Source organism: Elephas maximus, chromosome 19, assembly GCF_024166365.1.
Source record: "Elephas maximus indicus isolate mEleMax1 chromosome 19, mEleMax1 primary haplotype, whole genome shotgun sequence".
NCBI lineage: Eukaryota > Metazoa > Chordata > Mammalia > Proboscidea > Elephantidae > Elephas > Elephas maximus.
This window is the reverse complement of record NC_064837.1, coordinates 2,605,746-2,630,189: the sequence shown is the minus strand read 5'-3', so window position 1 is coordinate 2,630,189 and position 24,444 is coordinate 2,605,746. Positions and strand designations below refer to the sequence as shown.

Genomic DNA, 24,444 nt, shown 5'->3' with positions numbered 1-24,444 from the left:
GCTCGTTTGGTGATTTCAAGTAGAATTCCGTGGGCCATGGTTTTACTCTGGATTGGGTGCGTTAAGCAAGGGGAATCCTGTGAGTGGATATCTTAATAGTTTTCATCCAGGAGGCAGGAGGCATAGAGTGGGCTGAACTGGTAAAGCGGCACCGGTCACTCATATGGTCCAGGAGGGGATATTTGATCATTTTTTGTGGTTTGCAGTATTCGTTTCTATGCTCCAGCAGTGCTCTTATCTTTGTCTCATTCCAAGACACACTATTTTGTTCTGTAAAATTGTTGTGTTTGAGAAGAGAATGTGATGGCCGTGCTGTTAGGGCTGCAAGCTGTCGGGAGATGCTTCTTCTTTCTCATTATAAACAGTGTCTTTGCACACATAAATACGCAGTAGGACATTTGGAAGTTATGAGAAATGCAGGATGATTCACTGTAGAACCCGTGCTCTGCCACTGCCTGGCATCGGCAGCCCCCACCCACCAGATGCCCATGTCATCCCACCAATCCCTATGTTCACCCTGCCCACCCTGGCCAATTTCACAAACACCGTCCCTTGGGAATGGCACCACGCCCATGAAACCACTGTTTGGAATCCAACCCCTGAATCACATCAAAGCAGAGATACATGCTTAGAGTTTATCAGTCTCACCCTCACAGAACAATCTTAACAAGTTGTAGTTTAATGGTTTTGCATCAAAAGGTAGCCAAAAAAAAAAAAAAACTGTCTAGATAAAATGTCACTTATTGCTTATAGACGATGCTGAGAGCATTGGCAGCACACCACTCACATTCTCTGCATAAAGCCCCACCTGAGAAGTGTGTAGCAGACACTGCCAGTCGCCCACCCAGCATCACTTCCCCCATCATCTTTACTAACAAAACCTCAACTTCTTTAAGGCAGCTAGCTAAACATCTGCTTTTCCAGGCTTCCTTACACCTGGGGGCCCCCGTTTTGGCAAATGAGACATAAACAGAAGCAGCAAAAGTTTGTGATTTCTGAGAAAGCATTTGCTTTCCTAAAAAAAATGAAACAAATGCAACTGGGGCTTCCTTCTTTATTCCTTCCTTTAAAAATAGATGTGTCCTCTTCACCTGTGGCAGCATCTTGTGACCATGAGGCAATGAGCATGGGGACAAAAACCAGCTGAGGACAGCAAAACGTCAGGATCCTTGATGGAACTGTTGAGTAGGTCAATCAACACCAAGTAATTGTCTCCTTCCAGACTTCTTACGTGAGGGAAAAGAAAAAAGCTTTTTTTGTTTAAGCCACTATTATTTGTTTTTAAACCACTGTTATTTGTAACTAGACAAATTCCTAATAGATGAAGTCAACAGGTACAACATATAACTGATGGAATAAAAACAAGGTTTATGTAGCGCCTTTAACACTGCAATGCTCTGAACGTGGTGGGAGATTTAAGTATTCATTTTTCACAACAGGAAGTCAACAGTTAACATGAAGTTGATAAACCAAGAAACACTGTAAGCACATTATTTAGAGGTACAGGGGTTATCTACCTAAAAATATAAAAACACAAACAAAGATGTTTGCTCCTCGGAACAGAACTGGGGGCAGGATGGGCCCTTGCTTTTCTTTGTAAGCTCTTCTGTACAAGTTGCTTTCCTGATCACAAGTGTTTAATTTTTTAAAAAATTAATCCCAGTTGGAACAAGTAATGTATGAGATTAAATTTTTCTTGGCACTGAATTATGATTTCTTGAGGAAATGTTTCCTCCTTTCTTGTAAAAATTACAATATAAATGCTTTAAGGCATGCTTCCTCTTTTCTTAAAAGAATTAGATATTTATTTACATACATTTGAAAAGTATATTTACATACCATTTTACCCTGTACCCTGTAAAACCAGTAGACTTCGGTTTCACTTTCCTGGCAGTGGTTCCTTGGAAGCTGGTGGTCAACGTCGAGCCGGTGGTTCAGGACTCCCTAGTCCTGCTTCTACTAGAGCTGTTTTGCTTTACTTACTGTAGATACTAGGCTTTGACAAAAGATTTTATTTGAAGAAAGAGTTCCACTAGTTGAAAAATGCTTGAAAATCACTGCACTAATAGCAATGGTTAGCCACAGCTGGATGTGACCTGCAAATGTTTAGCCTGGCTTTGCATGTTTTCTTGTTCCTTTTTAAACTTAATTTACAGCATTTAATGATCAAATTTCATATAAGCATCCAGATTTCTTATTTTTCTTGAAAAGCCAAAAGATCTAGCAGAAGGGGGGTACTCCTGCTTGGCAGCACACACGGTGAGGGATGAGAAGCTTCTGGTCCTTTAGATTGGACACACATCTCCTAGCTGACACTTTTCCCTGGTTAGTGTCACCCATTTACAGCATCTGTAGGCTCCACCAAAACGTGCAAGCCTGCACTAAGCAGCAAGGAATCCAATTTCTTTCCTTGCAACAGGAAATTGAAGCACGACAAAGACTACTGAACGAGGATTTTTTTTTTTAAAGTTTTCTGAGTATCAGGTTATAATGTTATAGAAACAAATTAACCAGGAAATCAACTGGTTGAGCTTGCCAAAGGTTTATTTCTCACTTGTGCTGTTTGTCCAAGAGGAGTAGGAAGGTTCTGTTCTACAGGTCACCCAGGGACTCAGGATAACAGAGCTTCCATCATCCCAGGTGCCACTGGCTGCCACAGAAGGGGAAGGCTGGAGATGTCACGTGAAGACTTTGCACTTCTTCCCCCGGACGTGACGCATTTCATTGGCTATAAGTAGCCACATGGCCCCCCACTAATTCAGGGACTGGGAAATGTAGGGGAAATGACGCGTTATTTGGTGAACACTGCTATCTCTGCTATACGCAACCTTCGGTGCACAGTTTTACCTACCTCAGTCTTAGCTGTGCTCCTGCAACATGACGCACTTTCAGTCATGAAGCCAGGAAATCAAGGACAAGTGGCCTTTATTCCAGGTTTTATTACTGTAGAAGGAGAAAATGGACACTGGGGGGGTAAGTGGTAGACTCTGCCACATGCATATTCCTAAGAAAACTCAATTCCTATTTGGTTTAGGACTGCAGGTTCAAATACACAACACAGTTACCTCAACAACCATACCAGTATGCCCCCTGACAGACTCTCAATCATAAAGAGTTAGAGCTTTCAAAGAAATAAAAACACAACCTTAGTACAGTATCAACTAATCTCATTCAATGAAACAGCTAAATAGTAAGTAAAATTGTGAAAAAGCACTTAATAAATTAACGTTCCCTGGGCACTGGGTTTTTAAGAAAGGAAACATCCCTGGGTGACACAGCTAACGTACGTGGCTGCTAACCAAAAGGTTAGTGGTTTGAGTCCACCTAGACGTGCCCCGGAAGAAGGGCCTGATGATCTACTTCCCAAAAATCAGCCACTGAAAACCCTGTGGAGCACAGTTCTCCTCAGACACACATGGGGTCGCCACGAGTCCGAACTGACTCGATGGCAACTGTTTTTTTTTTTTTTTTTTAAAGAAAAGATATTTAGACGCAATTATTTCCTTTAAAAACTGTTACAAATCCTGATGGCTCTTGTAATCTGTGCTTCTTGGGAAAACCATTCAACCTGAGGTTCAGTTTCGTCATCTATAAACACAGATCATATGTAACAGGCCTGCTGAGAGAGTTAAGTGAGAGTACACAAGTCAAAGTGCTTTTGCAAACAGTCAAGTTTTATACAAATATAAAGTTATGCACCTTCAAAGCTATCACTCCAACAGACACTTATTCAATTAAACATCTTTTAAAAAATTTTAACAATGTATAAATACAATCACAAAATATGTTGATTAAAAGACTCCCACAATGTTTACAGTACCCACAACAGAATTTAGATTACTACAATAGTTTGTACAGGTTGGTTTAGTTTACAGTTAAATATATTGCTTTAAGAAATATCAATACAAATGAACGATTTACAATATCCCATTATAGCAAGAAAAAAATAGATTCACAAAACAAAATGTCCTTTAGACACTTGCTATGCCAAGTATCTAAATGATTACTCTATGACATAACTCACTATGACGTAAGAATAATATTCTCTGAGTGGTAAAAGACAGATTTCATTTGGCTGAGGGCTACTGAAGAGCTTCCAGGGAATTCCACAGTAAAATCTGGCTAGTCTTTCCATAAAATAAATAGAGCAGCAGCAATCTCTAGGTATCCATTAAATATAAACTACGAAAATTCTATTTACATAAATTGAACCTCTAAGTACATGACTTATTACAAATAAAAAGAAAATTTCAGAAACTAACACCACTGGCCCAAATCTGATTTTTACTTGTAGCATGTTTAGGATAAGGATCATTTCTAATGTAAAGATAAACCAAAGTGCTTACTCTTCCATGGAAGCAAAGCTTTCTTCTTCAAATCAACAGAAACAAAATGTAAATACACAGAGCTTTAAGACTAAGAACACCCTCCTACAAATAACCACGGATCCAAACGCAAGGTTCTTCACTGCACACGCATGTGAGCCCAAACGCTAACTGATTGGGGATACGCAGATACCACAGAGCTGCGCGCACACCGGGACACCACCAGGAAATTCTGACGGCGTTTCTAGGGACACCATACCTTCAATCCTCAACTGCCGGAAAGAAAATGAAAACCACTGTTTTTTAAAATCAATAATTGGAAAAACAAACTCAGTACTACTCTTTGTAACATGTACTGAGCTCTAAAAGGTTCAGAGTCAAGAATTTTTTCAGTCATTCTCCGGTGTAACAGGACACATACGCTTTCCCTAGTTATCAAGTCTGATCATCTTCTGTGTTCTGCAAAAGAGAAAAACTCCTTAACATTAAATTTTATTTCACTTAACATACCACAGACTTCAAAGCAACAGACCTAAGGAAACATTCTATATTTCAGCAGAGCTAGCCACTAAATGATCTCATACTCGCTGGCCCAATTATGTTAAAACTGGACACACTGGCGAAGGAAACAAATGGGCACCATCACCCACCCAGGTGCCCATCATGTCCCATTTCTGCAGCGTATCACAGGTGCCACATGCCTCTACTAATCCCTTCCATGCTGTATCAGGCTCAGGACTCTATCTCACCTCCACTCAACATCCTTCCCCCTTGAGAAACACTGAAAATCCTAAGGAAAAACCTATTAAGCACACACATGGCAATTACCATACAGTGGATTAGAGCAAAGGTGTATTGGGGCCATGTAAAAATACCTTCAGGATGAGAATCACGTCCCTACAAGAATATTAGTTTTCTCTATCTCCTACCTTTATAAGAGAAAGTGAACAATGGAAAGAACAATAAAATTCAAGTCAGGAGAAGTGGGTTCCAAGCCTAACTTTGAATCACGTCCTAGCTGCACATTCCTAAGGAGTCGCCTACTCTCCCAGGGCTTAGTTATCTAAAGTGTAATCATCCGACAAGCAGCGTCAGCATCTCCCAGAAACTTATTAGAAAGGCAAATTATGAGACCTCCCCCCAGATCTACTTGGGGGTAAGAGTCCAGCAATCTCTGTTTTAACAAATTTTCCAGGTGACTCTGATGCTCACTCAAGTTTGAGAACACTGTGCTATTTAATGCTGCTCGCTGTCCAGGCTGCACGAAACAAACCTGAGGTGTTACCCATACAAAGACCCAGTCAATTTCCACAGAGATTTAACTAATATCCTATTTGCCTATGAATACTATGATTCAAATCCTCCTACTGGGGAATTACAGTAGAAGCTTTTATGTTGGGTGGTGGGGACGGGAATCAGGACTTGTACTAGTACTTTAAAACAATTTTAATACGGTGTTATTTTGTTTCAACTTGTTCTTCCTATATGCTTAAAGCCATACGAAAAAACAAACATTCTTTAAAATTGTTCATTTAGAGCTACCATAATTGAAAGCAACTGAACTTAAGGTAATTAAAAACAAGTTATTATCAATGATAGCTGAACATTAAGGCCCTATGGTCTCATTCCTTGAACTCCTATTCTTCTTGATTTAAAATAATTTCAGGACACTGGCAATACATTTTTGGAATGTCCTAAAAGCATCCATTAAGAGTAACTAAAACAACTTTATCATCATCATCTGACATCTGAATATATATGTGCCTTAAAATTCTTATGTTAAGAATTATTTCACAAAATTAAACTCTGCAAGAGTTAGAAATCATTAACACCAAAATTACCCTCACAACCAGAAAACACTTACTTGTCTTAAAAACTGCTTTCCAAGATAAGAGGTAGCCATGCTGGTTAAATTCTTTCTGCTGCCCACTTTACATCTGATGTAGCCATACAGGTTGGCACCTTGTAGCACCACACCCATGATAACCACGGCCTGGGAAAAGAGGAAAAATAACCAGTGGTTACTGGTATAAGAATGACAGCTTTCTCAATGCCATGAACTAAGACACGGCAGCATGTCATGGGAAAGAGGAGGAAAAATGCGCTCTGCAAAGTGGAGGCTGGGCCAATGAGACTCCTGAACTTGCTAAAACAGACCTATCCAATACATGCTCTGCACCAGGCACTGTGCTAGCCCCTGGGGAGCCCCGGGGGGAACCCTTCTCTCCAGGGCTTCCTATGAGTCCATGGTAAAATATAACGTAGATGAGACTCAGAAAAGGCTCAAGTGTTTGTTATTCCTTTAGGGATTACAAAAGAACGGTCAAGATGGAGATGTAGTTCAATAAACTGAGGGCATGCAGTTCTGTGCTAACCATGTGTGGGTGACACCTGGCTGCTGGGAATGCCAACTCAGTGCCTCAAGGCAATGCAGTGCTCAACAGGCTACGCCTTCCATGATGGGGGAGACAGGCACTGGAGGAAGTGCCCTTGTGCAGCTGTTTCTCCCTTGTGGCCACATCAGTGATCCTACAGGTGAGCCCACTGAGGTCACTGACAACAACTCAAACCCACTCTTTAAATATCACAGAAGGAAAACTGACTAGGACAGTGTGAGCTGGTCCCATGGTCAAATATTCTAGAACAAGGGTCTGCAATGGTTTCTGCCAAGGCCCAGACAGTAGTAAATATATTAGGCTTTGCAAGTCATGTGGTCGTGGTTGCAACTGCTCCCCAAAGCAACCAGGTGTAATGGAATGGCTGTGTTCCAGTAAAATTCACAGTAACAGGTGGTGGGCCAGATTTGGCCTGCAGGCCACAGTCTGCCAACCCATATTCTAGAATAAACAGCTCATCAACTCTTCTGCTATAGAAAAGATTACCCAGGAAATGCTTACATCTGTGGAAAGCAAAGCACCTAAACAGAATGTCTTTTCCAATCCAGACTCATACTGCTTAACCAGGGCTTCTAACCTGTATTAATTCTAGTTGAAACCCCTGCTGAAAATTTGCATTTCTAACAACTTCTCCGGAAGTTACTACATAAGAAGCACCTGGGGATCTTGTTAAACTGTAGATTCTGATTCAGTATGTCTGAGTGGAAATGCACACGAACCCAGTTTAAAACCTTGTCTTTTACTCAACAAACTCTATATACCTGATTTTAAGTAAGCAAGTTAGGGAATTTTTACGTTTAATTAAGGAATAGGTTCAAGTTCCTAGTAAGAAAAAATAGTTGGTACTTTCTAAACTTGTATTTCATGAAAATAACACATAAGAATTATACAAAGTTCCCAGTTACCGGAATAAACAAAAAGCTCTACGTTCATTTAATTAAAACTCCACCAATTTCTCAAACTTCTCAAAGTGGGGTGGCTCCTGGGTATGTATGGACCAGGGCTTTGAACCAGTTTGTTCTGGTTCAAACCGCTGCTGATAATTTTCATTTCTACCCCCAGATATACTGAATCAGAATCCACTTTTTAAAAGTGTGCTTTAGGTGAAAGTTTACAGTGCAAAACAGTTCCTCATTCAAAAATTTATACTCAAAATTGTTTTGACTTGGTTGCAAACCCCCAACTGTCAGTACTCTCCCGCATTTCCACCCCGGGTTCCCTGTGTTCCCTTGTCCAGTGCCTTCCTACCTCCTTGTCTTGGCTTTTGGGCAGGTGTTGCCCGTTTGGTCTCATCTACTTGATTGAACTAAGCAGCACATTCTTCACGTGTTACTGTTTTATAGACCTGTGCAATCTACAGCTGAAAATGAACTTCAGGAGTGGCTTCAGTTTTGAGTTAGCAGGGTGTCTGAGACCACAATCTCGGGGGATCTTCCAGTCTCTGTCAGACCAGTAAGTCTGGTCTTCTTGAGTGTGTGTGAATGTGAATTTTGTTCTACATTTTTCTCTCACTTCGTCCAGGAACACTCTATTGTGATCCCCGTCAGAGTGACTGGCGGTGCTAACAAGGCACCATCTAGTTCTGGACTCAGGCTGGTGGAGGCTGTGGTTCACGTGGGTCGTTAGTCCTTAGACTAATATTTTCCTTGTGTCTGATTTTCTTCAATATCCTCTGCTCTGGATGAGATGGGACCAACAGATCTTGCATGGCCACTGGCAATATTTTAAGACCTCAGGACGCTAACCACCAAAATAGGATGTAGAGCATTTTCTTTATGAACTATGTTATGCCAATTGACCTAGATGTCCCCTGAGACCATGGTCCCCAGCCCTCAGCCCCAACTCGGTCCCTCGAGGTGTTTGGACAGGTCTAGGAAGCTTCTAAGACTGCCTTCTTCCCCTATATTGTATGTTCTCTTTCCCTTCACCAAAGTTAGCACTTGTCTACTATGTAGTTAAAGATTTCCCCTCCCTACGCCTCCCCTCTCACGTACCCATCTGTTTTTTCTGTGTGTAAAGCTTTTCTTGGGTTAATACTGATTTCATACAATATTTGTCCTTTTGTGATTGACTTATTTCACTCAGCATAATGCCTTCCAGATTCACCCATGTTGAGATATTTCACAGGTTCATCATTGTTCTTTACTGTTGGGTAGTATTCCATTGCGTATGCACCACAATATGTATACCCATTTATCTGTGGATGAGTACTTAGGTTGTTTCCATCTTTTTGCTGTTGTAAATAACGGTGCAATGAACATGGGTGTGCATATATCTATTTGTATGACTGCTCTTATTTCTCCAGGAAATATTACTAGCAGTGGGATTGCTGGATCATACGGTATTTCTATTTCTAACTTTTTAAGGAAGTGCCATATCATTTTCCATAGAGGTTGTACCATGTTACATTCCCCCTAGCAATGTATAAGAGTTCCGATCACCCCACAACCTATCCAGTATTTGTTATCTTGGTTTTGATACTTTCAGAGTGAGATGGTATCTCACTGTAGTTTTGATTTGCATTTCTCTTATGGCTGGTGATCAACAAGCATTTCTTCATGGTCTGTTAGTTGCCTGAATGTCATCTTTGGTGAAGTGTCTGTTCATATCTTTTGCCATTTTTAATTGGATTGTCTTTTTATCGTTGAGGTGTTAAAGCATTGTATAGATTTTAGAGATTAGACCCCTGTCAGATACGTCATAGCCAAAAACTTGTTCCTGGTCTGTAGGTTCTCTTTTTTTACTCTTTTGGTGAAGTCTTGATGAGCATAGTGTTTAATCTATAAGAGCTTCCAGTTATCTAGTTTATCTTCTAGTATTTGTACATTTTAAGTTATGGTTTGTATTCTACTTATGCCATCTATTAGGGCCCCTAGCGTTGCCCTTATTTTTTCTTCCACGATCTTTATTGTTTTAGGTTTTATATTTAGTTATTTTGTGTTAGTTTTTGTGTATGGTTTGAGGTACAGGTCCTGTTTCATTTATTTACAGATGGATGTCCAGTTTTGCCAGTACTGTTTGTTAAAATGACTGTCTTTTCCCCATTTAATGGACTTTGGTCCTTTGTTAAAGATCACCTCACCACAGTTGGATGGATTTACATCTAGGTTTTCAATTCTGTTCCATTGGTCTATGTGTCTGTAACTATACCAGTACGAGGCTGTTTTGACTAGTAGGTTCTGAGATCAGCTAGTGTGAGGGTTCCTCCTACTTTGCCCTTTTTCTTCAATAATGCTTTGCTTATCCTGGGCCTCTTTCTTTTCCATTTAAAGCTGGTAATTATTTTTTCCATCTCATTAGAGAGTGCTGTTGGTATCTGGACTGTGATTTGTATTTTATATGTAGATCACTTTAGGTAGAATTAATATTTTCACATTTTCCAAGAGCATGGTATGTTTTCCCACTTACACACGTCTCCTGATTTCTGGCAGTAGTATTCTATAATTTTCTTTGCATAGGTCTTTTACATCCCTCCTTAGATCTCCTAAATATCTTTTTAGGGTCTATTATCAGTGATATTGTTCTCCTAATTTCCTTTGCGAAGTTCTTTTTGGTGTATAGAAATCTAACTGATTTTTATACGTTGAACATGTATCCTTCTACTCTTCTGAATGTTTCTACTAGTTCCAGTAGTTTTCTTGTGCAATCTTTGGGGTTCTCTAAGTATAGGACCGTATCATCAGCAAATAGGGGCAGTTTGACTTCTTTTCCAATTTGGATGCCCTTTTTCTTCCCTTACTGCTCTAGCTAGGACTTCCAGTCACAATGTTAAATACGAGTGATGATAAAAGGCATCCTTGTCTTGTTCCTACTCTCAGGGGGAATGCTTTCAGCCTCTCTCTGTTGACAACAATGTTGGCTCTTTGTTTTGTATGGATGCCCTTTATTACACTGAGGAATTCCCCTTCTGTTCCTGTTTTAGTTCTTATCAGGAATGGGTGTTGGACTTTTCCAAATGCCTTTTATTCATCAGTTGAGATGATCTTGTGATTGTTTTCCTTTGTTAGATTTATGTGGTGGATTATACTGATTGATTTCTAACGTTGAACCACCCTTGCATACCTGGTATGAATCCTAGTTGGTCATGGTGTTTTGTTTTTTTTTTTATATGATATGATGCTGAATTCTATTGGCTAGAATTTTTTTGAAAACTTTTGCGTCTATATTCATGAGAGATACTGATCTCTAATTTTCTTTTTTTGTGGTGTCTTTGCCTGGCTTTAGTGTCAGGGTTATGCTGGCTTCAGAGAATGAATTTGGGGGTATTCCTTCATTTTCAATGCTCTGAAATAGTTCCAGTAGTACTGGTATGAGCTCTTCCCTGAATGTTTGGTAGAATTCTCCAGTGAAGCTGTCTGGGCCAGGGCTTTTTCTGTTGGGAGTTTTTTTTTATTACCTTTTATCTCTTGTTATGGGTCTGTTCAGATTTTCTACTTTAGTCTGTATTAGTTTAGGTATGTAGTATGTCTCTAGAAATCAGTCCATTTCCTCTAAGTTCTCAAATTTGTTGGAATACGATTTTTCATAACATTCTGTTACCTGTCTTAGGCTGTGTTCTCTACAGAAGCAAAACCAATGCAGCATATAAATAGAGATGTATAAAAAGGAAATGGCTCACGCGGTTGTAGAGGCTGAAAAGTGGCAAGTTCACAAGTTGGGTTGGAAGCTTCTCCTGAGTCACAAAGCCATAAGTGCTGGTGAATCCAAGATCAGAAGGTCTGACAGGGGGCTTCTGGCTCACAGGCTGTGGAGCCGACAAATCCCAAGACTGCCAGGTAAGCTGCTAGCTGAAGTCCCAAGAACCAGAGGTCAGATGAACCAGAGCTAGCTACAGGATCTAGGGCAAGCAAAAGCCCACAAGCCGTGCCAGAAAGTCTACCTATATTAAATGCAGGTCACACACCCAAGGAAACACCCTTTCCACTGACTGGCTACTCACAATAGATCCCATCATGGAGGTGATCACATTATTATAGACCAAACCCAGTGCTGTCGAGTCAATTCCGACTCACAGCAACCCTATACAACAGAGTAGAACTGCCCCATAGCTTCCAAGGAGCACCTGGAGGATTTGAACTGCCAACACTTTGGTTAGCAGCTGTAGCACTTAGCCACTACGCTACCAGGGTTTCCATGATTGCCAAATTACATCATAACTGCCAAACCACTGAGAATTATGTTTTATTTATCCTGGAGCTCTTGTCATCAAGTACGTAGGTATTTCTAAAGGTTATGTCTTTTTGGTGGATTCTCCCTTTATCGTTATATAATGTCCTTCCCTGTCCTTAACAATGGATTTTCCCTTAAAGTCTACTTTATCGGATATTAGACTTGCCATTTTTGTTCTTTTTTCATAGCTATTTGCTTGATATATTTTTTCTATCCTTTGATTTTTAATATATTTATGTCTTTGCATCTAAGATGTGCCTCTTGTAGACAGTGTATTGATGGGTTGAATTTTTTAATCCATTTTCTCACTCTGTCTCTTTACATGTGTATTTAAGCTGTTTACATTCATTGTGATTATCGATAGGTATGAGTTTATTGCTATCATATTGTTGTGTTTTTTTACGTGTGTGGTGCTGACGTTTTCTTTGATCCTCTTACTTTCCTGTGAATTCCTTCTGTTTGTGGATTTTCTTTTCATTTCTTTCATTATTATAGATTTTGTGTTTACTGAAACTTTAGGTTTTTCTCCTTTTTTATTTTGATGAGTATGTTTGTTAACTTTCTTTGTGGCTACCTTGAAATTTATTCTTATCTTCCTAAGTTTGAACCAGTCTTTTATTACTTGATATCACCTTTACTTCCTCCCCATTTCGAAGCTCTATACCTACACCATTTAGTCTCCCTTTTATTGTTTCGACACTGTCGTCATTTACAGACAGGAAAACTGTCTGTTTCCCTGTTTTAAGTCTTCTAGCTTTGTTTTATTACTGAGAGTTCTTTACCTGGGTTGGTATCTAGCTGATGCTATCCTGTGTCCTAGACACTGGCTCTTGTCTTATGTTGCTGGTTCTCTACCCAAAGGACTCCCTTTAATATTTAAGTTTAGTTTGGTTTTTATGAATTCCCTTAGTTTCTGTTTATCTGGAAATGTCTTAATTTTGCCATCATATTTGAAAGAGATTTTTGCAGAATATATTACTCTTGGTTAGGTTTTTTTCTTTCAAGGTTTTATATATGTCATTCTAGTGCCTTCTTGCCTGCATAGTTTCTGCCAAGCAATCAGGGCTCAGTATTGTTTCCCCTTCGAAAGTGACTTTTTGTTTTTCTAGAGCTGCTCTCAGGAGAATCTACATTTTAACAAGATCCCCAGATCCCCATGTATAACTTCCTGGGAACTTGTTAGAAATTAAAATTCTTAGCAGGGGTTCAAACCAGAACTAACCAGTTTGAGGCCCTGGTATGCACCAACATGTCACAGGGCACCTGAATTCACAGAATGAGCATGGGTTCCACCGAGGCATCAATTTTACTTAATGGCAACAAATTTTAAAATGTATTTATAAGTTAGAATAAGCAGACTTCTGGTTTAAAATGGTGTAGTATGGCCAGATATCTAGATCTCCCTGCCTCTAAAACAGCAAATAAATTTTAAAAAATGGCAAATAAGCCAGTACCAATGAACATTGAAAAGGGCTGGGGAACAGAGGAAGAGCTAGCCTGGTACAGGCCTACACATTACCCTACAACATTCAATACAATTCTACCCTCCAAAGAAGCTTTAAGGAAAATTGATTAGTAATCATCACCCTCAATTCAGAGGCAGAAGTATAGAGCATACAGACAGCTCTAGGAAAAGACAGAGAACCAGTGAAAGAACAGGAGACCCACCCAGCCAACAGCAACAGAGTCGATTCTGACTCACGGCGACCCATGTTTTACAGTAGAAATGTGTTCCATAGGGTTTTCTTGGCTGTCATCTTCATGGAAGCAGATCACCAGGGCTTCCTTCTATGGTGCTGCTGGGCGGGTTTGAAAGGCCAGCTTTAGGTTGGGTTAGTAGCGGAGCACGAACCGTTTGCGCTACCCAGGGACCTTCCCAACCAACAAGGACCCAAAAAGGCAGGGAAATTCTTGCAGCTTGCATGATAGTTCCTTCCTCATGGGAGGAAAGCAGGGGAGCAAGAGTAGAAGGACCAACAATCATCAGAGTGAACCATCTTCAGAGAACAGGGGTAGGGAGGGAGGTTCATTAAAAGCCTAGGTGAAGCTGCCTCCCACCCTACGGACTTAACACTGGAGTCCCAAACAACCTTTAACATAGCCTTTCCCTCTTCTGGAGTCCCTAGGTGATACAAACAGTTAACACACTCAGCTGCCAATTAAAAGTTTTGAGGCTTGATCCACATGGAGATGCCTCAGAAGAAAGATCTACTGCCAAAAAATCAGCTAGTGAAAACACCATGGAGCACAGTTCTACTCTGACATACGTGGGGCCACCATGAGTCTGAGTCAACTCAACAGCAACTGTCTCTCCCTCTTTTGCTTTAGGGCAATAAAAACATCTGACAGGAAAAGACCGTGCTGACGCTCTCAGATGATGCTAAGGTTCTGGGCCTCACGAACTACCTGAAGCAGGAGGCAGAGCCAGAATGGAGTTCACCCCCAGCCAGGGACAAGAGGTCTGCTACATGAGAGAAGGCAGAGTCCAAGCCAACCAGCCAAGTCAGGCCACAGCCCAGGCTGAGTTCTCTTCACACATGCACCTTCAGGCCACCCAAAACAGTATCTAAACTCTAGTTCACAGCAGAGCCCAAATGTCAGGCAACATGAGAAAGCAACCAAGGAGGATTCACCAGCGCTGAACCAGCACAAAGAGGAAATCTGGACAGAGCTGCCACCATAAGCATGAGTAAAATGGTGAGGGAAAAGGCAAAAAAGCTTCCATGCAAAACAACAGCAAAAAAGAAAATCAGGAAGATAATATGCAAAGGACAGGTGAAGAATCTACTCTGAAATATAAACCACCAAATTAAAAACATTCCTGGAAGTACTTCACCCTAGAGAAAAACTGAGTCGGAATCAATTGGATGGCAGTGTTTTTTTTTTTTTTTTTAAAAGAAAAACCTAAAGATGAAAATGGAAAGAGATCAGAGGTAGGCTAAAATAACAGAAGGAGATGAAAGCTGAGCTGGAAGAGCAGAGGAAATGCAGAGAAGCCTTGGCTGGGCACCCGGTTTAAAGCAGCCTCCTGTCTCCTCCTAGCACTCTCTAGCCCATTACTCTGCACCATTTTCTTTAACATCCTCTGTGACCTCGTCTGTCTACCCCCACTAGAATGTACCTTGTTTACCTGCCCCTGTGTCCCCAGATCCTCAGTGGCACAAACAGTTTGCGCTTCACTTCTAAAGGTTGGTGATTCAAACCCATGCAGTTGTGCCACAGAAGAAAGTCCTGGCAATCTGTTTCCATAAAGATTACAGCCAAGAAAACCCTTTGGAGCAGTTCTACTCTGCACACATGGGGTCACCATAAGTTGGAATAGACCCAACGGACAACTCGTTTGGTTTTTGGACCTCTGTCCCCACAACCTCGAATACCACTGGCATATGGTGAACTCCCAAAAATACTTCCTGAATGAATAAACATAAAAGAAAAATGAGACATTAAAGCAATAGTAGATCGTTCTTGTTGTTACGTGCCGTCGAGTCAGTTCCGACTCATAGCGACCCTATGCACAACAGAACGAAACACTGCCCGGTCCTGCGCCGTCCTTACAATCGTTGTTATTGTTGCAACCACTCTGTCAATCCACCTCGTTGAGGGCCTTCCTCTTTTCCGCTGACCCTGTACTCTGCCAAGCATGATGTCCTTCTCCAGGGACTGATCCCTCCTGACAACATGTCCGAAGTATGTAAGACGCAGTCTCGCCATCCTTGCCTCTAAGGAGCATTCTGGCTGCACTTCTTCCAAGACAGATTTGTTCGTTCTTTTGGCAGTCCATGGTATATTCAATATTCTTCGCCAGCACCACAATTCAAAGGCGTCAACTCTTCTTTGGTCTTCCTTATTCATTGTCCAGCTTTCACATGCATATGATGTGATTGAAAATACCATGGCTTGGGTCAGGAGCACCCGGGTCTTCAGGGTAACATCTTTGCTCTTCAACATTCTGAAGAGGTCCTTTGCAGCAGATTTGCCCAATGCAATGCGTCTTTTGATTTCTTGACTGCTGCTTCCATGGCTGTTGATTGTGGATCCAAGTAAAATGAAATCCTTGATAACTTCAATCTTTTCTTCATTTCTCGTGATGTTGCTCATTGGCCCAGTTCTGAGGATTTTTGTTTTCTTTATGTTGAAGCGTAATCCATACTGAAGGCTGTGGTCTTTGATCTTCATTAGTAAGTGCTTCAAGTCCTCTTCACTTTCAGCAAGCAAGGTTCTGTCATCTGCTAACGCAGGTTGTTAATGAAGTCTTCCTCCAATCCTGATACCCCGTTCTTCTTCATATAGTCCAGCTTCTCGGATTATTTGTTCAGCATACAGATTCAATAGGTATGATGAAAGAATACAACGCACATCTTTCATGACTTTAAACCAATCAGTATCCCCTTGTTCTGTCCGAACAACTGCCTCTTGATCTATGTAAAGGTTCCTCATGAGCACAATTAAGTGTTCTGGAATTCCCATTCTTCGCAGTGTTATCCATAGTTTGTTATGATCCACACAGTCGAATGCCTTTGCATAATCAATAAGACACAGGTAAACATCCTTCTGGTATTCTCTGCTTTCAGCCAGGATCCATCTGACATCAGCAATGATATCCCTGGTTCCACGTCCTCTTCTGAAACCAGCCTGAATTTCTGGCAGTTCCCTGTCGATACACTGCTGCAGCCGTTTTTGAATGATCTTCAGCAAAATTTTGCTTGCATGTGATATTGACAATATTGTTCTATAATTTCCACATTCGGTTGGATCACGTTTCTTGGGAATAGGCATAAATATGGATCTCTTCCAGTCAGCTGGCCAGGAAGCTGTCTTCCATATTTCTTGGCATAGACAAGTAAGCACCTCCAGCACTGCATCCATTTGTTGGAACATCTCAGTTGATATTCCATCAATTCCTGGAGCCTTGTTTTTCGCCAATGCCTTCAGAGCAGCTTGGACTTCTTCCTTCAGTACCATCAGTTCCTGATCATATGCCACCTCCTGAAATGGTTGAACATTGACTAATTCTTTTTGGTATAATGAATCTGTGCATTCCTTCCATCTTCTGTTCATACTTCCTGCATCGTTCAATATCTTCCCCAAAGAATCCTTCACTATTGCAACTCAAAGCTTGAATTTTTTCTTCAGTTCTTTCAGCTTGAGAAACACTAAGCGTATTCTTCCCTTTTGGTTTTCCAACTAGTTTTCGTTTTCAAACCAGGTTGTAAAAGGTGATCTGACTTCTGCTTTACAAGCTGGAACACTTGAGACTAGATCTCTGAGCCACTATGTTTTGGGGTGATTTGTTAGGCAGCTATAGATAACCGACACAGATTACCAAGCAGTATTTTCAGAAAAGGACACTCTATTAGTTCCAAACTAAACTAACATGTTTTTTTGGAGTTTACTGAAGTTTAGCACAGGCAGTGACATTCCCCTCCAACAAGAAAATACTGTGACAAGTACGGTAATCTCTGTACAAGGTGGACTCCATCAGAATTCTGCTGGGCACTAATATCCTGAAAAATCAGTGAAGTGGTGCTCTCAACAGGACTCTGCTCTCCAGGACTTAGAGGGCAGCAGAGTCTGGAAACAGAACTCGTCTCCTCAAGATCAGTCCTAATGTTAAGGGCATGGGTGGTTGCTTATTATGACTGTCTGTCAAATAGCTACTGGATTATTCAAACACTCTGCCTTGACACTCACCAACCACTTCACTCTGAAGGAGAAAAGCGCACTGAAGGCAAATATCACCCACAACACCGGACATGTAATAAGTCCTAACCAAAAAATTCTTGATTCAGCCTCTGAAGCAGTTTTGCTGTCTTGAGAAGATGCCTACAAAAGAACATAAATAACCACCATTGTGATATTTATCAGTAAAAAGTTTAACATTTTTCATGGCAAACACCTTAGTTACAAATTCAGATACATTAATACAGACAAACCAGGTAAGCAGTACCCACCTGCCAAAGAAAAAACAGTTCTACCATTATTAAAACCTTAAGAGGTGATTTTAATACACTTTAAACTCAAGAATTTTGCATTTTTAGGGTAAAATCAACAGTTTACCCTGGCCCAAGAGAGTAAAAGGAGGTCTCTGATAGGCTTCTACTCAATTCTTTTCCCATAAGTATACTGTTTATTCACAAAGAAGCTTTAAAAATACCTTATTGGGTGAGGATCAAGGAAACCAAGGTTATAGTCATCCTGGATGCCAAAAGGTCAAGTCAGGATCCAGAGAGAGAAATGGGGTCAGGGGATTCAGGAAATAACCAAAATATCTTCACAATACCAAGGAACTTAATCCTTTAGTGACTCATGGAACATATTGTATCCCACCTACTTTCTATGCCTCTGGAGTTCTTTCGGAGTATACTTTTCTTGCTCAAAGTATCTGCTTCCCTCCAGTGGGGACTTGTGCAATGGTGAAAGGTGAAAGACTGATTCGTTGAAGGAAAATAGCCGGGATATTAGGTAAAACCAGAGGTGCCGCATGTATCCAAATGGAAGGTACCCCACAATAAAGCCTGCTACCTAAGACTGGTGGGCCAGATAAGCTCCCACTAATCATGTATTGTCACATGATATTTCTCAAAATCTGTATTATATAAAAAAAAAAAAAAAAACCAAACCTGTTGCCACTGAGTCGATTCTGACTCATAGTGACCCCATAGGACAGAGTAGAACTGTCCTATAGTGTTTCCAAGGAGCAGCTGGTGGATTCAAACTGCAGACCCCTTGGTTAGCAGCCAAGCTTTTAACCATACCAACCAAAAATTTAAACACACTCAATGACTCAGCACATATTCCACTACTGAAAACATATGGTATCAACAAAAAATTCAAAGCAGAAAATAACTGGGTTTTAAAAGGGTTAAAAAGGTGGTGAGTTGTTTCCAAGGTAGGTTTTATAATATAAAGGAATATGGGTATGCTGAATACAATGCTGCTTTCTGAGAAGTACTAGTGATAAAAGCCCTTCCAAGCAGAAGGTGAGCAAATTAATTCTGTCTCCAAATGTTTTGTCTTCCGTCTCCCAGACTGATCTGAGAGATGACTCAGAAGGGGCAAGTGAAAGAGCTCCTAGTCACTAACCAGCAAGAGGCTAACTCAAAACAGGCAAGGATGGCCCGGAGGTCCTGAAGTCAAAGGCTTACAGAAGAGGCTGCTTTTAAGCAACTTGGATTTTCTGCCCAGTTACAATCCTCTTTCTTCCTGACCAGAAGTGGAAAAAGGGCCATGGGAGCAAGGACAGAGCAGGATATTAGAAGCAGTTTATTGGCTGAATACAGAGGGATTCCTGGAGAAATCAGGCAATGCAATCAATAATAAGTTGAGTGCCATCAGCTAAGCACACTGCATAAACTCTGACCCAAAGTCAGGGCTTCGAACCAGTTCATTCTGGTTGGAACCACTGCTGAGAATTTGCATTTCTAAGGAGCTCAGTATATCTGGGATGGAAGTGCAAATTCTCAGCAGGAACTGGTTTGACGCCCTGCCCAAAGTCCTCTTCTCAGAGGATTCAGTCATAAATATGCCTTGTTTCCAGTCTGAACTACACAGAAAAATATAGTAAGTTTTAGAAGTGTGTGTGAATTTTTTTAAATCTGAGGTTCTGATATGTCTGAATTAGGGGGATTTCAGAACTAAAATGAGGCACTCCATGCTGAAATTAACTGAGAATTTCACTTCTACTCTCCTGATAAAGGTTAAGGTTTTACCACTTGAAAAACAAAGCTCAGTGCCTGTTATGTATGTTTCCCAAAAGGGCTCCAGAGAAGGCCTCACTGATATGTCAAATGAAGTTAAAGCTGTAGATAAACTTGTTAACTACCTTCAAGGAATTTCCCCAGCAGGACTTTATCTTAATTGCCTGGACTTTATCTCCTTTTCCCTTAGCTGAATAAGCAGAGTTTACACTTTGAAAGACTTAGATTTAAAGATGATCTAATCTTTACACTTTCCTAAAGGTCAGTTTTGTATCCAAAGACTCCAATTAAGTAACTCAGACTGCAATACATTACTGAACCTTCATGTCAAAAATGTTTATATGTTTCATTTTAGAAATATTGCCTCAGACAAACTGTGGGAAGAATGAGAGATTTGTGTTAGACTAGAAGCTGATGTTAAGAAAGCTGCAGTTAGTCACCACTTGTAAATCTTTCCCTTTGGTTCCTTGCAATGCTTTGATGTGAAACAATTGTCTATGTTTACTCTGCCTGTTAATTATTTCTTTGTTCTGCCCTCCGCTGTGGCAATGGACTTGAATGCCTCCCTTTCTCCTGAGAGTTATTCCTTCAATCTATTGAAGAAATAACTTGAAAGTTGGTCCTGGACTCCACTAGGACAAAGCCATCCGGTTTAGTGCTGACATTCCAAGTGATTTGGAGTAGTGTTTTAAACTTGAATACTTCATCCTTAAATGTTCAAATGGCACTTTTTTTTTAAAGGGGGGAGGGCAGTTTACCTTCCTGGACTCAAACACCCAGTGGCTCTTTCCATCTTCATCGATATGATTCCACCAACGCAGGCCAACCATTAGTCTACCTGTGACATTCTGATGAAGATTAAATACATACACTTACTTTAAATGCAATATTTAAAGATTCATCTTTAGTTCATAGCTTAGCGCAACATTTCACAAACAAAAACCCTTCAGCTTTACCTTTATAATGTCCGGTGAACATGGATAATTATGCGTCATATCTGGCCAAAGTATTACTTTACCTCCTGCTTTTATCTTTATCATTTTCCTAATTTCTGTCAGGCTTGTTGTTTTTCTGTTTGTTTGCTTTTTAAACTCTGGCTCTGTTTAGTCTACTATTTTCATTCTTTGTCTAATAATAAAAGCATTTGCCCAATAAAAGCATTTAGTCTATTATTTTTCTTCTTAGGGGAAAGCATTGTATTTTAGAATTGGGAATAGGAATTCTAGGAGTGTGTATCTTTGTAAAAGAGGTAGGATTCCAGAAGTATCCTGGGAGTAGGAAATTCTGATGCCGGGAAAATCAGGAGACAGCATTGGAGGAAGCAGTCTAGTTAGCTGTTCTTTGGGAGAAAAAAGATGATGAAACAAGTTCCAGTGGCAACAGGTTATTAAATACAGCAATTCAAACGACGGAAACAAGCCCTCTTTTCCTTTCCTTTAAAAAAAAAAAAAAACTCCTACCTTAGGCACCCTTCAAAAGTTTGATTGTAGTGCTCATTACCTTTAGGGTCTAAATCATCTATATTTACAGTTTTGTTTTCTTTCTAAACCAAGATATTTAGAAGGTTGGCTTTTTAAAAAATTTCCAAGTAGCTGAATAATTTTTGGCATCATTTTTAAATTAATGACTAGTTTTGCTGTATTGGAGCAGAACATGTAGCTAGCTGCTTTGGGCAATTTACTTGGATTTTCTTCATGGTGTTATTTAATCAATTTGTGAATGTGCCAGAAACATTAACAAGTAGGTATCATCTCTGTAGGGTACAAAGTTCCAAATACTGTTATTAAATTGACCTTATTAGTTACTTCATTCAGATCCTTTTATGACCTTATTTTAGCCACTTTGATCTGTCAGAGAAAGGTTTCTTAGAAGACTTCTATCATGGTGCCTCTTTCATCTTCTCCTGGTACTTGTAATAGTTTCTGCTACATACAATTTGTTGCAGTGTTATTCTGTGAGTAAGCCTTACTGCATTAGTACCTTTGTTAACATACAATGATTTTCTTTTTTTTTTTGGTCCCATTTAATGTTTTCTTACCCTGATTTCCACTTTGTCTGACATTATCTGCAAACAAAAACCATCATTTCATTTGAATTGGTCCGATGTTATCTTTGCCTACCTGAATTTTTTCTAACATCACTATTTTTGTTAGATCTCTTTGTGGCTGGACTTTGATTTTTGACCCAATCTTAGAATTCTTACTTTAAAGTGGAGTTTTTAATAATTTAATAATAAATATCAAATGTCATTTACTATTGTAACTTTTTTAATACTTCTGACATCTTGTACTATGCTGTGCAGTATTTAAGCCTCTGCTTTTTCTTTCTTTTGGTACATGAACTATGTTTTAGACTCCAATGTTGTACAAGATACACGACTTGTCTTAAATTTGACCAAGAGTCACCATTAAATTTTTAAAACTACTACTGAACATTCTTTACTCTTACTTCTCAAAGGAATAAAATTAAAACCACATATAAAAATATAACATATAAACATAACTCTAAAAAACTATCCTTCCTTCTCCACCATTTCTTGGTCTGTATTAGTGTCACCTGTGGGTTTAGAGGCAGATTACTTTTATAAAAAAATACCTTTTCTTTTGGTGACTGGACTGGGATTTATAATAATTATAACACACTTCTGTTTTGACCGGTTCCAGAATCCTGCTCTACCCTGTCCCCAGGTCCATTTTAATAATTTCCCCACTCTTGATTTATGTTTGCTTCATATCTCAGTCAGATGTATTAAATCTATAACCAATTTTACCAACAATAAATGGGTGACAGTTTTAAGTCCCTTTAAAAAAAAAAAAAAAAAAGACAGTTTATCAAAAATAAACTTTTGGGCCACAATTTTTTGAACCCTAAGCCCAAAAGTGAGTTTGCACTTGACTACCAACCTAAAGGTGTGCAGTTTGAACCCACCAAATGTCACCACGCAAGAAGGGCCTGGCAATCTGTTTCCATAAAGATTAGAGCCAAGACAACCCTACTGGAGCAGTTCTACCCTAACACACGGGGTCGCCATGAGCTGGAATCGACTCAACAGCATAGGGTTTTTGGTAAACCCAAAAGGGTTGTGGGAGCAAAGGGATTACGAAAGCTGGCTGAAGGCCATGTTCTATCTGGCTGAACAGAAGCTGCACTTAAAAAAAAAAAATCCATCAAAACGAAAACGAGGATACAGTGAACACTTAAGAAAATAAATCTGAAGACATTTGAAGAGATGCTAGCCAAAGAAGGGTGCAAAAGGGAAATCTAAAGAAAACGGGCCTTTGAAATCTTCTTTAAGGACACATCACAATTCTCAGCATTATGAGGCCTATGGAAACTGACCACCACCAAGCCGCCACTCCTGACGGCTGTAAGAATCAAAAGATCTAAAAATGGCTCGGCTGGTGGTCTGAGTAGACCTGTGGTATCTTAGTGGTCTTGGAATCAGTATTAAAAAAAAAACTGCTGCCATCAAGTCGTTTCTGACTCATGGCAACCCTGTGTGTCCAGGTAGAGCTGTGCTCCATAAGGTTTTCAATGGCTGGTTTTTCAAGAGCAGATCATCAGGCCTTTCTTCCGAGGCACCCCTGGGTAGACCTGAACTGACAACCTTTCACTTAGCAGCTGGTACTTAACTGCGCCACCCAGGGACACTGGAATCAGTATACATGTCCCTGAAATTCCAAAACTTGTCTTTAGGTTTTCAGGGGTTTTTTGTGTGTGTTTGCCTTTGATTTTTTCCCCCAGCATTTACTGTGAAAATTTTCAAACACACAGAAAAGTCAAATTTGACAATGCGCACTCACATACCCACCACCCGGATTCTATACTTAATATTTTATTACAGTGACATTACCACATATCTATCCCTCCATCCCTAACTCCACTTATCATTCAACTGCCTCTTGAGTTTAAGACCATTTCTTACACACCATCCCTTAGAGCAGAGTTTCTCAACCTCAGTATTAATGATATTTTAGGCTAGATAATTCTTTGTTGTGAGGGGGTTGTCCTGTGCACTACAGGATGGTAGCAGTGCCCCCGGTCTCTAACCACTAGATGCCAGTAGCATCTACCTTCCCCCAGCTGTGACAACCAAAATTGTCTTCAGACAGTGCCAAATGTCTCCTGCCCTGGAACACCCATCAGCAGCCTCTGCAAATAGCAGGCACTCCTTAGAAATTTGTGGACAAACTATCCTGGGGCACTACCTAGATATCGTGCAGCCCACACTTGAAGGTGAACCTGAAGCAAGACCAGTGGTATAGATTAACAGTAGTATGTAGGGTCTGTGGCTGCTAGTCACATTTTTATTTGTTTCCTCTTTTTTTATTGTGCTTTTGGTGAATCTTAGCTTCTCATACAAAAACTTACGTACACGTTGTTATGTAACCCTAGGTGCTCTCCCTACAATGTGACAGCACACTCCTCCTCTCCACCCTGTATGTCCCGTGTCCATTCAACCAGCTCCTGTCCCCCTCTACCTTCTCATCTCGCCTCCAGCCAGGTGCTGGCCACACAGTCTTTTGGGTCTACTTGAGCTAAGAAGCACACTCTTCACGAGTATCATTTTATGTCTTATAGTCCAGTCTAAGCTTTGTCTGAAGAGTTGGTTTCCTTTGGGAATGGTTTTAGTTTTGGGCTAACAGAATCCAGAGGCCATGTCCTCTGGAGTCCCTCCAGTCTCAGTCAGACCATCAAGTCTAGTCTTTTACTAGGATTTGAGTTCTGCATCCCACTCTTCTACTGCTCCATCATGGATTCTCTGTTGACACTTTTATTTATCCTTAAAGACAGCATAGATTGATGTATGGCACAACTTTGTAGTATAATAATTTACATGCAATATAGCACACCGAA

General features: G+C 40.3%; 1 protein-coding gene across 1 annotated transcript in view; it reads right to left on the bottom strand.

The window, feature by feature from the left end:
* Positions 1-550: 550 nt before the first annotated feature.
* The window catches only part of TVP23C (trans-golgi network vesicle protein 23 homolog C), a 30,758-nt gene continuing 6,864 nt past the window's right edge, over positions 551-24,444 (bottom strand). The window contains exons 4-7 of the mRNA XM_049861571.1: positions 20,346-20,435; positions 17,582-17,713; positions 6,190-6,318; positions 551-4,784 (exon numbers count right to left, since the gene is read on the bottom strand). Coding sequence (XP_049717528.1) covers positions 4,761-4,784; positions 6,190-6,318; positions 17,582-17,713; positions 20,346-20,435 — 375 coding nt within the window. The 3' untranslated portion in view covers positions 551-4,760. The remainder of the gene's footprint in view (positions 4,785-6,189; positions 6,319-17,581; positions 17,714-20,345; positions 20,436-24,444) is intronic.